The sequence below is a fragment of the Aquarana catesbeiana genome, linkage group LG03 (assembly GCF_042186555.1).
Source record: "Aquarana catesbeiana isolate 2022-GZ linkage group LG03, ASM4218655v1, whole genome shotgun sequence".
Classification (NCBI taxonomy): Eukaryota; Metazoa; Chordata; class Amphibia; order Anura; family Ranidae; genus Aquarana; species Aquarana catesbeiana.
Window position 1 is genome coordinate 94,393,841 of NC_133326.1, and position 16,825 is coordinate 94,410,665.

Below are 16,825 nucleotides of genomic sequence, written 5' to 3' on the forward strand. Positions count from 1 at the left end.
GTAATAGGAAGGAGGGTGCCACTAGGCCCTGGACTAGGTGAAGGGGTGCGAGAAGGCCCTGGACTAGGCGAAGGGGTGCGAGGAGGCCCTGGACTAGGAGAGGGGGTTCCTGCAGACCCTGGAATAAGACAGGGGTGCTTGGAGGTCCTGGACTAGGAGAGGTGCTGTCTGGAGGCCCCAGACTAAAAGAGGGTGCCTGCAGACCCTGGACAAGAAAAGGATGTGCCTGGAGGTCCCAGACTAGGAGAGGATGTGCCTGGAGGCCCCAGACTAGAAGAGGGGGTGCTTGCAGGCCCCAGACTAGAAGAGGGGGTGCTTGCAGGCCCCAGACTAGGTGAGAGGGTGCCCACAGGCCCCCAAATAAGAGAGGGGGTACCTGGTGGCCTTGGACTAGGGGAGGTGCTGTCTGGATGCCCAAGACTAAAAGAGAGGGTGTCTGAAGACCCTGGACAAGAAGAGGGGGTCCCTGGAAGACCTGGGCTAGAAGAGGATGTGCCTGGAGGCTCTACTGAATTCAGAAAGAGTCTGAGCATAAAGTCTGAACTAAGGGAGAGCCTGCCTGGGCCCTGTAGGATGAGCCTGGAGTTGGTGAGTTCACAACATATATTGTGTGTACATTTATCACATTTTGCAAGTAATGACAAACAAAAGCAGAGTGACAGTTTGTGTGAAAGATATATTAAATACCTGACATCTCCTTTTTCCTGCTATCTGACCCACATAACAATTAGGGCTTGTTCACAAGCATCTTTGCCTCATGTGATGGCTGTGTTTTCTATACAAAAATGTTTTGCCTCTCATTTCTATTTTAAACATAATGGGTTGTTTTACAAGGTGATTGTTTACAACCACTTTAATGATTAAGTATTCCACGGAGAATTTGATACATGTAACATTAAAGCGGAGTTCCACCCAAAAGCGGAACTTCCGCTTTAAGCACTCCACGCCCCCTTACATGCCACATTTGGCATGTATTTTTTTGTTGAGGGGAGGGGGTGGGTACCTGGTTTTGACAGGTGCCATCATTTATTACCACAAAGTATGTTAATTTGTGCAACTGCAGAAACTATCCAGCAAACACGTATATTGTCATTCCATACAAAGTTAAAAAAGGGCAGCTTTTAGTTCTCGAGAAAGTAGTTCCTTTACATTTTAGGTTGTAAGTTGCAGATTTGTGCCTACAATTCGTAAATACAGTGCTTAGTGCTTCTGCCAGACAAGGGTTTCTTATATCAATTGAATCAAATGTATATCAAGCCATGTGGTTCACTATGTACATTCAATGTGCAAAACATGTGCCTTGTTTTATGCTGTTTCCAATTATGACTGCAGGACAAGTTTTTAGGCTAATTTATCACTACAATGTGTGTATGTGTATAGGGGAGCTTTTTCTCTAGAAAAAAGTAGTTATAGCCGGCCAGTAGATGAGTGCAATCCCCTTAATTTTTGATTGCGCTAATGAAGCAAGTGTATTGCAATGTATTTTCATTAATAAATACAGCAACATAGTGAAGAAATCCAGTTGGGTATTACATGAATGCTGGGAATCTCTTGACAACAAAAAAAGACTGCTGATGTACTACAAATTTTATGAATGTCTTACAGTTTCCAAATCCATAATCCAATCTAGAGAGCACGATAAAAAAATAATTTCATAATGCCCTTCGTGAATATCTTTCCTCAAGTATGTCTGAATCATTAAACATTAATTACTCCTTTCTACTGCCTTTCTATGTTCCTACAATCTTTGTAAGATCTTAACTTTCTCATAAAGCCATTATATATATATTTTTTTGTTCACTTTCACTTGAGACCCTCTGAGATAATCACAGTGAATGACAATGGTGGATGGAAAAATTACTAACTTTATTGCTGTTATTAGACATAAATAATTATTACAGTACTTTCAATATGCTTATTTACAGCTATTTGTAGTAAGTGCATTACACTTATTCTGTTGCATGTTACCATGCTTATGACTCACTTTTCAACTTTTCTAAGACCCTGAAGAAGTGCTACTGCTTTGTCCTGCAAATTATTCATCCATGTGCTATTTGCAATACTGATATATGTACATAAATATACACTGAACAAAAATTCACAACTCTACTAAAAATAAAAAATAAATATTTTTCAGGTCTAGCCAGATGCAGTTGCTTAACAATTATAGTAACAAATGGCAAAGTGGCAACCAGACTTAAAACTGCAGGGAATTGAGATCTACAAAAGATTATATTGATGAGTTTAGAAGTCTGCCAAATCTAAAGGAAGTTACAGTTCATTAAAAAAAAGAGGATATATAAAAATCCTCAACATTTTGAATGTGGCAGATAAACTTTTAGAGGGCAAATAACTAACAGATTCTAATGCTAGGTACACACTATCAGTTTTTTACAATAAACCCAGCAGGCTTAATGAAAAAAAGGAGCTGCCCCCACCCCTCTCCGCCATTGGCTGAAAGCACTGATCATATGCCGATCAGCACATGTTTTTCAGGCACATGCCTTCCACATCACGTCTGTACACATGGGCCGAATGTCAGCTGGTTTCTGTTTTGTGTACCAGGCTTAAGTCACACAATAGCGATGATGATATAGTGGAAAACAGGATGTAAAAAATAGTTCCATAATTAGATAGAAGCATCAGATGAGAAGAGTGGAGGTGTTAAAGAAGATTATGAGCTATGCCAGATAAGTGATATGAAATCAATCTGTACAGTCACAAACCAAATAAACCGTGGGTTCCAAGCTAATACCTAAAGAGTGATTTTGCAACACCTCTCTTATAACATAAATAATATAAAGCAGTGAAGAGATACCCAAAAGCACAAACAAAAATAAAACTAAAGCTGGGTACACATGAGCCGAATGTCTGGAGATAACGGCAGGTTCAAAAAAAAAAAAAAGTCAGATATTCGGCCCATGTGTATGTCTGTCTGACAGAAGCTGGCCCTTCGGCTGGCTTCTGTCGGACGGGCTTGCCGGAAAACCAGTATCCGACCGACTCCCAATCAGCGCCCCCTGCCAATGGCAGACAGCGCTGATCGGAGTATTCTGGCGGGCGGCCGTCCCCCTGTCAGAACACAACAGCTCAGCGGGGGGAGGTCGCTGAACTAACCTCGCATGGTTAATACAGTGTCTCCGATCGGAGCTGACAGTAATAGTGTGTACCTGGCTTTAGTCATGGTTTAATCATATAACATAAACCCTTCCTCAACCCTCATAAAATGTGTATTATACAGTTCACAATAAATACAATAAAACCAGTGTCAGAGTCACAGCCACCACTTGGAGCAATAGCTACAATATAAAAAAATTTTCATCTTTCGAATTAGTTTTAAAAGTAACAGTGACAACAATGCATTATACTAACAATTGAAGGAACTGGAACTGATACCAAGGTGGAGCAAATTCAGGTCCTATATAATGTTTGCCCATCTTCTTCACAACCTCCTAGTTGGAGCTTACTGCATCCACACTATGAACATAGTGAACTGCTATGTCCCTCCTGCCATCATTTGTGTAAAGTGAGCACTGCTATTCCTTATTGCACCTTCCTTTCTGGTTGCTAATCGAAGTCCTGATTTGGTGGAATTCCACCAGGCACCGACTCCACAAGTATTTCAAAACAATCAATGTCTGTACTTTATTGTTCATATTATTAACCAAAACAAGAAGCATGTGCTTCTTTAAGCCCCAGCAGTAATAACGGATTGGAGATGCCCATTACTTACACAGGTCCCTTTGAAAAAGCAAGTAGATTTGGCAATAAATGTTGCACAGATGCATAGATATTGAATAGGACATTGTTAAGGGATATACTTACAATGCAGGACAAGGAAAAAGATTGCATGGCTCTTCTTCAGAACTGGGTTTGGTAGTAGAATCACAGAAAGCATCTGACACCTCCTCATGTGTATTTCTGTTTACACAGCGAAAGATGGGGTAATGTGATCCTGAAATAAGACAAATATTAGTTGTGTTGGTCCATACCTCCCATTATGTTGTGGACTGAAGCAAAATTTATGAGAATCCAGACTTCAGTAAAACTCTAAATGTGGCCAATAGCAGATTGAACGAAAAAAAAAGAAAAAACAGATGCCTTCAGCCACACAAGCGAGGTAGATAGAGGAATTCTCCCCACTGCAGTCAGAATACACTGATCAGCAACTACCACTGATTAACTGCAGCTGGCTGTTCAAGAAGGGTTTTCCAACAAGCTTGTCCTACTGATGACTTCTGCTGAACAGGCACAACCACACACGAATTGAAATTCTGCCAGTCCCTGCTGAATTGTCTGAATTTCAAACAATCTATGATTAGCTTAAGTCACTGCATAGAACTCATCATAAAATCAGAGCAACACCAGTTCCCACATTCTATGGGTCCCTGAAAGGCAGCTTTAACATTTTGAAGATTGAAAATATCTTTGTTTTTGCACACAAGTAAGGTAAAGAAAAATACAGACATTTGCTGGTTGCACAACCTAAACCATCTTTTGGCTACATTTACTTTTGAAAGTCTAGTTTTTCTTTTGGTTTATCTCTCTACCAGCTTTCACATCTGGGCCTTGCAATTTTTGTCTATTCTCCTATTGCTCCAGCACTGTCAGGTCATTGTCAACTTAAAACTGTTAGAGCACAGCACCTTCCAAGTGTCACAATAAATTCTCAACAGGGTTTGATTGGAACATTCTAAAGCCTTCAAATTATTGGTTTCATGAGACTACAGTGAATCTTTGTCTGTGTTGGAGAAAGTTGGACTGTCATCCTATTTTCTGGTCCTCTGCATTTGACTCAATCCATCTTGCCCTTAATCCTTGAAAGTTTCCCTAGCTCCACTGATGTAAATCTTTTGTTATCATGGGCATAATGTCCTTAGGGTAATAAATAGTGTCTGCTGCTGTTCAAATTAGGTCTAAGTAGACCATGTAACCTTTTTTCCACATTTACTGTATCTCCCACGTGACGTTACAGTTCTCCTATGGATAGTTTCTCTAATCTCAGCAGCTGATTTCTGTTGCTCTTAGTTGCCTCTCTGACTAATATTGTGCAATATATTTTTTTTAATAAACCAACCCTGATTCCTGTTTTTCCAGAACTTTACCTTTGGAATTGTTTTGATAACTCATTAGCATTGCTTTTTGTTTGGATATGTTCTCAAACAAACTGTGTGGCCTTCTAAAACTGGCTAAATATACAATGACATTATGACACTTTAATTGTAAACAGGTGTTTAAGTCATGCATTTATGATACTGGCTACACCCTAGTTTAGAGGTTTTAAAGCAGAGGGGTGAATAATTATGCCATCAAGGCTTTTGAGAGGTTTTTTTATTTGCAATTATTTTGGAAAATGATAAAACATTTCCACTTAAATACTTTAGACTTTTCTGTGTAACGGTTACATCAGACTTCAATGAACTCCATTTTAATTTCAAATTGTAACGCCACATGTTGTAGAACACTCTAGAATTTTAAAAAGATAAAGGGATATTTTCCTTAAATTGATCACAGATTTTGCATGAAATATCCTCCAACTTTATTTCACAATAAAACCTGTAGCAGACTGAAACTGTTATCTTGGCAATTCTGGTATTTACAAAAATGGCATGTATATCAGAGACTAGGTGCAGGCAGGTAAGCAGTCCCAGGACTTCTTAACCCAACCAGCATTTGAAATATGGCATGAGTCTGATAACAAATTATTAGTGGAGGAAACATACAAAATATAGAAATGTTTTTGAGCTTAGCAGATATTTTTTTTATATGCATAAATGTCAGCTGCTAAGATATACGGTATATGCCAGTACTGTTTAGCCCTTCACCCACCTCACCTTTCCCACAGGATACTGAACATTCAGTTGATCCCACTTGTTTCCAGTTATAGTCCCGGTTCCTTCGAGGAGGCTGCAATGGAAGCACTTGGTTGTCTGGAACATGTGGAGGGATCCTCCCAGGCTGACTAGAAGGAATGGATCCAGCTGACATATCAGGACTATTGAAGGAATCTCTATTTTCTGTATGGTCTGAAGTATCTGGTATGTCTAACTGGCCATTGAAGTGTTCACCTAAGTACATAAAAATATTAACACATATATAATGTAAGCAAAGTGTACAATACTGATCCTTTTCTATCTGTCAGAAGAAGCTATACTGGGCTTCAAGTTAGAATCCTGATTTAAATGTATTTTAATTGAATGATGACATGATAAATGTATACACAAACTGACAGTATTGTGGGACAGCAAACAAGATTAAATAAACAGGCGACGTTGATAGTAAAACTTGAGAAATGAAATATATAGGCATGCACTCATTATTACAACACCATAAACCCCAGCTTTTACTTTTGATATGGACAGTATATTGCAGTAATTTGAAATACATATTTCAATGTTTATCAACAATAAATAGTATTTAAAATAGTAGGTAAGGTAACTGGTAAAACTGTCTGACAGAAAATTGGACTGTAACATTTTGTGTATTAGAACAACTGAAGCCACTATAAAATTTCATAATGTGCAGCAATTACATCAAAAACAAGTTCAATCATGGTGTGGTAATAAACCAAGTGTCAGTGTCTGTTCATATAGTTTTCTAATTATGATTGTGAGTTCCCTTTTTTCATTCCTTCACATATAAGATTGTACTTCTATTTGGAAGGTGGAATGGTTATCCAATTTGGTTACCCAAACTGGGCAATTCCAACTGAGCATATTGTGAAAACAAATATGCAGAGGATTCTTTCTGTAACTTCATTTTACATGATAAGCAAGTCCAGAGAAATTGGCAGATAAAGTTATATGAAAATCTTAAATTTTTGTAAGCTTGGCTCCTCTGCCTTCTTCCTGGTTCTTTATATGACAGGCATCCTTAATGACCAATAGCAAGTAAGAGTGGCTGTGTCCAAATTGGACATATGCCTATGTACCAGAATCTACCGATTGTTTTGACACTGGAAGTAACATCTAATTAATGTTTTCCTCATATATTCTTCTTCAATAATCCAAATTAGAAATGTGTCCAAATTGGACTTTGCCTATGTACCAGAATCTACTGATTGTTTTGACACTGGAAGTGACATCTAATGCATTTTTCCTTATATATTCTTCTTGAATAATCCAAATTAGAAATCTACTGATTGTTTTGATACTGGAGGTGACACCTATTTTTTCTCATATATTCTTCTTGTGTAATCTAAGTTAAAAACAAGTATATTTTAAAAGGTCAATTCACCCTAAATGCATAATGGTACATTCATTTCATCAGCAGCTTTGAGTGGACTGCTATCAAATAAGCCTGGTCTTGCATGTTTGTGGACTTCCTAGCTATGGCAATTAGAGACAAGAGAAAAACAAAATATCCAAATGACATGCAGCTTCTCAATAACCAGCATATGCCAATATGCTTGACTATACCTTATATCTATTGTTTCTAGAGCTAAAAGTATCAGAAGATGGGAAGGCATGCTGTTTTTTTAGCTGTTTTTTTTTTGACACCATGACATGATTGGTTTCAATGAGATCAGATTGACCATCAGCAGAACCACAGCTGACTGAATCAACCCATTTTTTGCAAGGTTTCTTAATCTCTACACACAGCAAAATGAGATAAGCTACAAATTAAATCAACCTTTGTGTAACAGCAATTCTATTAGCAAAAATTACTATTAAACAAAATGTTTTCAACCTTACTTGTGAAATAGCATGTTCTTCATGTAAAATGTACATAGCATCAGCATTTAATTGCAATGATTTTATGGCATACAATCTTACCTGGTCTCCGCTGTGAAGGTAGATGTGGGCTGATAGTATTTGTACTGGGAACAACATATTCATAATGAATTCCAGGGTTTGGTTGTTGATGTATCATCTACATTAGAAGTATAAACAAAATGTATTTAAATAAAAAAAAAAATAGTCAATATACATATTAGGGGTCTATTTATAGAATAAAAACCGGTAATTCTCTATTCTTTACAGAAAATAAATCATTTAACAGTTTCACGTTATTTTTCCATTTTATTTTACTATAGTTTTGACAAAGGGAAGAATATTTCAGTGAATTATATTTTGCAATTCTTTTATAACAATAAATTGTTTTAACTTTTGTTTTAAAAAGTTTGCTTATTATTTATGCCAACTGTTACCCAGTCTATCTTATAGATTATCTTCTATGTGAACACGCAGGAATGTTTCTGAATGTAGTAAATTTCTATTTTTCATGTTTGTTAACCAATGTGTACTGTATAACATTTACCATTGATACACCCACATTGAAATCACACCTTCCCAATTAAAATGTTAAAGGGTAATACACTGGGAGTGAATTGAGATGTAGCAGCAAAATTAGATAAACTCTAGTGAAATCAAAATTAATAATTTTAACAATCTTTATAAATAGACCCCAGTAATGAAATAGACGTATATTCATTTCCATGAGGCTATGACATACTAAGTGGCAAAGTACTGATGCAGCTAAATAAGAACATTCTCACATTTGGACATAACCTACATGCTAAGTGGTTCTAATATTCAATGATCTGCAACTGACATAACAGATCATTTCCAAAATACCCCTGTGAAAATACAGGTCAAAAACATACGTTTGGTGCTCACTGTAAAACAATGTCATAATGTGCTAATATGTGGCACGCTGTCACCTCTGACAGGGCTTCCATTTTCACCCAGTCTACCTTCTGGGTTTGTTGGCTCTGGCCATTTGAATGGCCAAGCCACGATGACATCACTCCCATGCATACTGAGTATAATGTCCCTTCAGAGCTCAGAGCGCAAGCGCCGGTGACATCACCGGCTGCAGAGATAGAGCATATCTCCTATAAGGTGCATGCTTTATTATATACCAAGCAGTGTTTACTACCACTTTAAAGTAGAAATAAAAGTGCAATTTTTTTTTCATTATTTTGGATAGAGTAGGACAAAGTTATTTTCATATGGCCTATTTTTTAAGTTTGGGGTGCTTAAAATGCACCATTCACTTGTTGCTGATCATCTGTTCTTGGAGGTGACTTTTTTTCATGTTGGGAGGCTTATTTTCTTTCATTTTGGAAAATATTTGTAATCAGGAAAAATAGGGTGAGTCTCCCCAAGGGCCCATGCACACTGGCTTAAAAATCGCTGCTTCTACAGGAGTTTTGTGTTCTGCCTGTAAAATCAGCTCAATGTTATCCTATGTGTCCATGCACATTAGGACGATTAGAGGCATTTTTTAAGTTCAACGTTTAGAGGCAGGAAAAACCCTTCTGGTTCGTGTTTCTAAATTGGAGCTTTCTGGCAGAAAAACGTTAAACTCTCCTAACTCGTCTAAACTATGTAAAAAAATGCTCTTGATGAGCATTTTTTTTCTGCCAAGGAAACTGGCATTTTTTTAAGCAGTGTGCATGGAGGCTAACGGGGGCACAGACAGCAATAAAAGACTAACGTGTGCTAATCCTTCTATCCAAACCAAAGAAAAATGTTTTGCCTTTAGTTATACTTTAAAGCTGAACTCTGGGATTAACCAATATTGTCTAATAATAAGAGTAATAATAAAAGTCATGTGTTTACTTAGTTGAAATTTGGTGCACTTTGTGTATCTCTTCCAGATCCGTGCAGTAATTCCGTGTGAAATTTTACAAACTTCAAGATCATTCAGATTAATAGGAGTAGATTAGTGGACATGAATCGATGATTTTATATTTTTATGATGGATACACTTTAAATAGTACTGCATCAAGCAGATATTCATTATCCCACAATATTTGTGTATCCGAATGATGACAATAACCCTAGCTATGCTTTGAAAGAGAATTATTTTTCTTATTGTTTTAGTTGCAAGTGAAAAATGCACTTCAGTCATTAAACGATCTGCTGTGTGATGCAGCAGGTCCAGCAATTTGTAGATCAGTCACTGAGCAATAAACATTTAACAGCATTTGACGTTGTCTATCCAATGCAGCTGCTACAAATTATGGCACAGCAGTGATTTGTAGCTGCATAGACAAGCACTGAAGGCAGATAAGGCATCAACTATGTAACTAGTTACAAATCACCAGAAAAAATAATAAGACAGACCGGTAGCTGCTAGAGATTTTGATTACAAAGTTGCTATCCTGACATGGCCCTCAGAAAAGCTGGAATAGTGGTCCTTATAATGTGTATGCACATTACTTTGTGAGCCCTGCTGCACAAGTAGGGCTGTAAAAGAAGCTAGTTTTAAAAAAATTGATCTGGGAAGCAAAGACTGGTTGAGTTTGCAAAACTCTGATGCATGGATGAACTTCAGGAAGGAGAAAAAAAGGTTTGGTGTCAGAATGCCCTCAAATCTGTTATTTAGTGTATCCAGAACCATTTCTTTGCCATTCTGCTTGTCTAAGCCAGTGAAAAAAAAATACTTTGGTCAACCATTGAAAAGACTATATGTGGTCAGTGTATAGGAGATACAATTTTGCAACTTCAGTCTCCAAGATGACTCAGGAAGGCCATACATTATGCAATTTTCTTTCCTTCAACATCAGGTTGAAGGAAAGAAAATCGATTGATTCCCCTATCGAGACAGTCATTGTTGATGGGGGAATTCATCCTCCGGTGCTATTGTGTTCTGCCAGTGGGGAGCGTAGGGGGCCTTCCCCACATAGCTACTGGCAGTGATCGGGTGAAAATAAAAAATTTCTCAAAACATGGCCAGGTAGGAAAACACAGGACTGAAATTAGGAAACTATCTCTTAGGGCTCAATCACACTAGCTTTGATCTACAAAGATCCATTCGCATTCAGATAACTCTTCAGAGCGCATTTGACACATGGTAAGGAGGGGTAGTTGTGCCTCCTCACTGCCTGCTTTAATATTGTGATCCCCATACTAGCATGCCTCAACCACATGCATTGCATGCAGTTGTGGGGCACTTACAGAGTGGCCCCATTCACTTGAATGGGTTGCATTCAGCGCCAAAAGTGGCTTTACTATTTTCTTTTAGTCCCCATGCAAATTCCCACAAATACCTGTTGAGCCTGCCAGTGAAATCTACCTAATGCTCTTATCCTGTGATGGTGTGGCAACAATGTTGCACTGCTCCTGAATTCAGAGCAGAGTTGTTGCTTCCATGTAGGCTCTGCAGGATAAAAAAATGTTACATGGGGCATGATTATCAGCATTGTCTCTGTTGATTCACAAGCCTGTAGCTTGTCAATCAGCACTTGGACACACCTAGTTCTGCACACTGCTTTCTGCATTGACAGCACTGCCTCTGTTGCTGAAACCTCCCACTGTAGATTGTAGTGTCTGGGAGGGAAATTATGTGAAACACAATTGAAGGCAGATTTGTATCAGTAGGGTAGGTAAAGGAAGATTTTTGTTTACTTTATGAGGCTTGTGCGTCACATAAAGTGCCATGCCACTCATGAGGCCAATGGAGGCAGCTGCCTCAGGTGGCATTTATTAAGGCATGGAGGGGTGATACGGAGATGCAAAAATGGCTGCTTCAGGCAGCACCTGACCCCATATGTGGCTACGATCACATAGTAAATGGATATGGTGCTTGCTTAGACTCTCTTACAGGAGCCTTAAGCTAAACTTTAAATGTCACATATGGCTTTCCATATGGCACAGCTTTTCTTTCTGCCTCACTCACTGTGTCCATATAACATGGTTACTGCCCTATATGCCAATGTCACTAGTACTGAGTCACTTCACTTTTCTATTCTCTGACAGCATAGAAATTAGATATATATGAGTGTAAATGACTCCTAGAAGATTCAGGAGAACTGACAGGTCTGTAAAAGAAAGACATGACCTTTAAAACACCAGGCAATGACTTTTTCAAACCAATTTCTAATGAATAAGTAAATTCACCAGCAAGAAAATGTATTAAACATGTTTTATTAAAAGGTATATTTCCATTAGAAAGTGGCAGAAAGTATAAGCGATATAAGCAAATCATTTTTACTTGATAAAAAAATTAGCATTAGCCATATAAACTGTTCCTTAAAAAAAATTTAAACTGGACAAATCTGAACCATGGAAAACACACCTCTTGATGTTATGAAATATTGGTATGAGTAATCTCAATGCTAAAGTTATTTTTTTTAAATTTCCTAGCACGGTCACAGTTGTCAGAGATACAGTATGTTCTTGTAAGGTTTTATTCTATTTCTGAGAGTGTTCCAGTTTTAATATAGCCCAACAGTACAGATAGACTTCACTTTTCAGTATGTTATTGTAAATGTCATATTGTAAATGTTCATATTGCAATTATTGTGTAAGTTAAAGTTACTCTAGTCCCAAATATGTTTCTGGTTCAGCTGTATCTAGAGCAATACATATATAGAATGGATTCAGTATTAATTGCAGCTGTACAATTTATACCAAATTCTTGTTTTGTGATTAAATCTCAGCATGTTCACCTTCATATTTTCAAAGCTAAAGGCTATAACTGTTAAGGCCATGCCTAAAATATTTTGTCTCAGTGCCAGGGATGATCTCATGTCTTCTGATACAAAGCAACACTTCAATATTGTTGAATTGCACATTTTCAGCATAACCAGAAAGGTGGACTGTAGTAATAAGAGAAACTAAATGTGGACAGAGGACCACAAAATCATATTTTTTCACGTTGGGGATATACAAATAATGACACACTCACTAAAGCAAGCCATAGATGACTCAATTTTCTTTCCTTCCACCACACACATTCAGTGGTAATGGGAGAATCCCTCCTGCAGCAGTATTGTATTCTGCCAATGTGGGGGTACCTTCCCAGCCAGCAGAATACAATGATTACTGCTAGCGACTATAGCCACTGGCAGTAATAGCACGTGGAAGAATCCGAGAAAGCTCAATGTACCCAAGTTGACTGGCTGAACTGGATGAATTTTGATCCATGTATGGCCAGCTTAACATCTCAAATAAAATGCAGAACAACACCTAGGAATCGATTACTGTTTACTGTCCTTCAGGCTGGGTTCACATATGTTACCCCGCATCCAATTCGCATGACATGTGAGTTTGCCCTGCTCGCAATGGAGCCGGTTCACACAGGTCCTAAATCACATGTTTAGGATTTAGATGAAGAGAATGAAATGTGTTTATTTTGCGGATTTGGAAATCGTTTCTTCTAAAATTAAATGAATAAAAATTGAATAAGGAAGAATTAGAACCCACCCAGGTTTTCACTGCAGTCTGTTCCCCCACTGGATAGAGTCGTCCTCTTCCTCTGTCCTGGTGACCATTGTCACATAGATAGAAAGTGATGGAAAATCCAAGCTATTAGAGTTGTAACCAGAACAAAAGGTGAGGGTAACTTTTCCTACGAGGAAAACTGTTTAAAAGGGAAATTTCCCTGACTTGGAGATTTCTTAAACTTCTTGTTGCATCTCCAGGACAAGAAGTTAAAGAAAATCTTGCCAAAAGAATATACACAGCAAAAGAATAAACTGAACCTTTTATAGTCTATCTAAAAATAAAGTAAAAATGGGTTTTGCTATACATAAACTTTAATATTTATAGCAGATTAACCAATTATTAGATATTTCCTTGGACCCCCAATGCACAATATCCTGTCTCTATTCTTGATCACACTACTATATACAACAAAGCTCACAATATATAATACATATTAAACTGATGGTCATTAAATCATTTTTATAATGAGATACATATCTTGATGACACTGCCATTGATAGGGGGAGGTGTGGCTATCATTTTTGATACCGCCACTAACTGAATGGCTTCCCATCCACTGGCCTGTTTTACATTGTACACAAGCTGACTGAGAAACTGGGTGACCTAAATGACTATATAATGTGTATGACATCAGCCAATTTGTGAGACTGGCGGGAGAGGATCGTCAGCGAAGGTTGTCTTGTTTGTGTCTGCAGGTCATTGTGTCATTGTGGCTGACGATGGATCTACACAACTGGACAACGTGATTGATGTTGGATTTACATGGTCTGACTTTTTTTCTAAAAGATTTTCTCAACAGTGTGCATTTTTTTTTTGTAAATGAGTAACAAGGGGTACTATGTACTCCTTACTCATTAACATAGAAGGGGGGCAGATATCTGGGAGCCCCCTTATTCTAAATAGGATTGTTTTTGCATGGGTTGTCATGTCTAGCAGAAAGTCACTTATTGAGATCGACATCGGTTAGACATAGCTAGACAATGTGATTTATGTTGAATTTACATCAAATTTACATTAAAAAATTTACATTTTATCAAATAAAGGACATTGTCCTTATTTTTTTCTTTTTTGTCATTGGGTAACTAGGGGTATAATATATCTTGTACTCATTCACATAGGGGGAAGATGAGATATCTTATCTTAATAGAGCCCCACATTCACCAAACCAGAGATGTGGGGATGAGGCCCTTGTACCCTACCAAATAATCCTCCCAATGTTTTGGGCATGTGGCCTGGAATGGTTCAGGAGGGGAAGGCACATGTTTACTCCGCTCCACCATGAATTTTGTTTTTTGCCTGGGGTCATCCTCAAAACCATACTAGTTCCTTATCAAAGATAAGGGTCCAGTGGGACGTTTGGGGGGGGGGGGGGTGACTCAATTTTTTACAAACAAAGTGAAGCCATCTGGGTAGTGTCGTTTAGTGGCAAATGTTTGTCAGTTTTGCATAAGTATATCCTACAGATTTGCTGCTTCACGTTTAAGGCATACCTTAAGCATTATATTGAAAGAAAGTGTGTGTTTTTAATGTTAAGCCTTACTTAAAGAACCTCTCCCCACTGAATGGTATTAGTTTTTTTTTCATTGGTACATCACCCTACACCAGCTACTTGTGCCAATTTTAATGAAAGCTTGCAAATTGTTATTAAAAAAGGCCAGAAAAAAATACAACTCTCATCTCCCATAGACTTCAATGGGGTTCATGCGCTATGTTTGGGGCTTGCTGATTTTTTCAATTGTTTGGCAAATGCCCGGGGAACCAAACTTTGCTAGGTTCCCTCATCACTTTTTTTTGAAAAGCCAGTGGAGTGCAAAACACACCCAAAAACTTCCACCTGGTGCCAAAAAAGTGCACACACATAAAGAGTGACACACAAAAACATGCAACGGGTGTTACACTGATCCTCAACTAGGGAAGGACCTTACCCTGATCCCCCGGGGCATTAGGCTCCAGACAGGGACTGAGACACTTCACTTGGGTCCATCTGGCCGAAACCAGTTGGACCCCCGTTCTCTGGAAGGTCTGCCGAAACAGACCCACCCAAGTAATAGGTGGGACTCCCCCAAAGGGAGACCCCATGAGAGAGGGCGAACCAAGCCAGAAGGCCTATGTCCACCCCCTCCCAAGACTTTCCCGAGGACCCACACCTTACTCATCACACAGTGACAGACGTGTATACACATCAAACAAAAGATACAAAAAAGTGACAAACAGAGGGATAAATAAAAAGAAAGTGGGGAGAAGGAATTCTGAGAGTGAAAAGTGACCATTGTGTAATGCAATGGCCGGGCCTCCGGCCAGGAATAAAAATTTCCCCTGGCCCTAGCCAGGCTCGGCCCTAGAGGCAGGTGCGAAAAACGTGTGGTGGGGTGAAGTGACCATGGTGCCATAAATCACAAAACACTGTGACTGTATGGCACCCCTGAACTGCCACTTCAGGGGCACATTCACCATTGGCTTTTCGTGCAGCCCAGACCACAGCAGCCCCCACCCCAGCCAGGAAAGCCTGAACTTCTGGAAGCTTGGTGAGAGCACTTTACCATCGTTGGCCTCACCATCGTTCCAGCCCCCCTACCTAATTACATTCGGGAAATACTAACCGCTCCCCCAGTGGGAAAGAGCAGCCAGTGTTCTCTCCCAAAAAACTGACCGGAGCTAGAGCTACCCCAATCTAGACCAGAAGGCCAGGGACCCGACCCTTCAGCCGGACTCATCACTGCTGAAAATTAGGGATAAGACAAAATTTTGAGTTGCCACAAGACCAGAAATAAAGGGGAAAACTTCAAATAAGCACACCTGTTCTTGTGATAGGAAGGGATTTCCTTCACTTTGCAGAGATTTCTTCTCGCTTCCTTTTGTGTCTACAGAACAGGGCGTGAAAGAAAATCTTCCCAATGAGACACAGTTAAAAAAAACAAGCAAAGCTGACAGTGATTTTAATCATCCCCCTTTGCCCACAATGAAAAGATAAAAAGTTTGGGCTCTACATATATTATAATAAACAAGGCATTTTGCAAAGGGTGTACATGTGTTATGCCAGCCATACATGCTTTGAATTTCTCTCATTCTGCCCCCTACAGGGCCACCCACAGCTCAAATTCTGGCCGTTTCAGCAGGAATTGGATGAAACTCAAGCAGTGCATAGCCAGCTTTAACAATGCTGAATAACACTAATCTATATCACACCGGTAAGACGCTTTAAATGCTAAATCTAGATAAACAATTCTGTTCTACACTGAATTAAATGATCATTTCAAATGTTGTTTATGTCCTGTCTTAGCACAATTAAATATTAATAAATTAATTTACTCTCTGGGATAATTTTACAGACATTTACAAAGATCCTGCATAAAATGTTCATGACAATGATTTTGTGTCATTTATCCACCCCCCACCCCCAGGTTACAAATGTGTTTTATTCTTAGGGTGTTGAAGATTAATTTTGACCACATAGCGAGGCACTAGTTTTTTAACTCTTGACAAAATCAGTGGAGTATTTTTTTTCTGCAAAAAAAGTATTAATAGTGGCTGCAGAAACTATTTTAGAGGTTCACTCATCACTGCCAAGGTAAAATATTAATATTATAAGCTACTTTGTTACATTCTAAGTCCTGCTAGAATACTCGGAACACCATTCAGCATGAGGT

At 38.7% G+C, this 16,825-nt stretch overlaps 1 protein-coding gene across 2 annotated transcripts in view; it reads right to left on the minus strand.

The window, feature by feature from the left end:
- THSD4 (thrombospondin type 1 domain containing 4) overlaps positions 1–16,825 on the minus strand; it is a 1,111,101-nt gene that overhangs the window by 62,237 nt on the left and 1,032,039 nt on the right. For both annotated transcript variants that reach the window (XM_073618833.1, XM_073618835.1), the window contains 3 exons: positions 7,776–7,872; positions 5,835–6,068; positions 3,826–3,955 (listed from right to left, as the gene is read on the minus strand). In XM_073618833.1, coding sequence (XP_073474934.1) covers positions 3,826–3,955; positions 5,835–6,068; positions 7,776–7,872 — 461 coding nt within the window. The remainder of the gene's footprint in view (positions 1–3,825; positions 3,956–5,834; positions 6,069–7,775; positions 7,873–16,825) is intronic.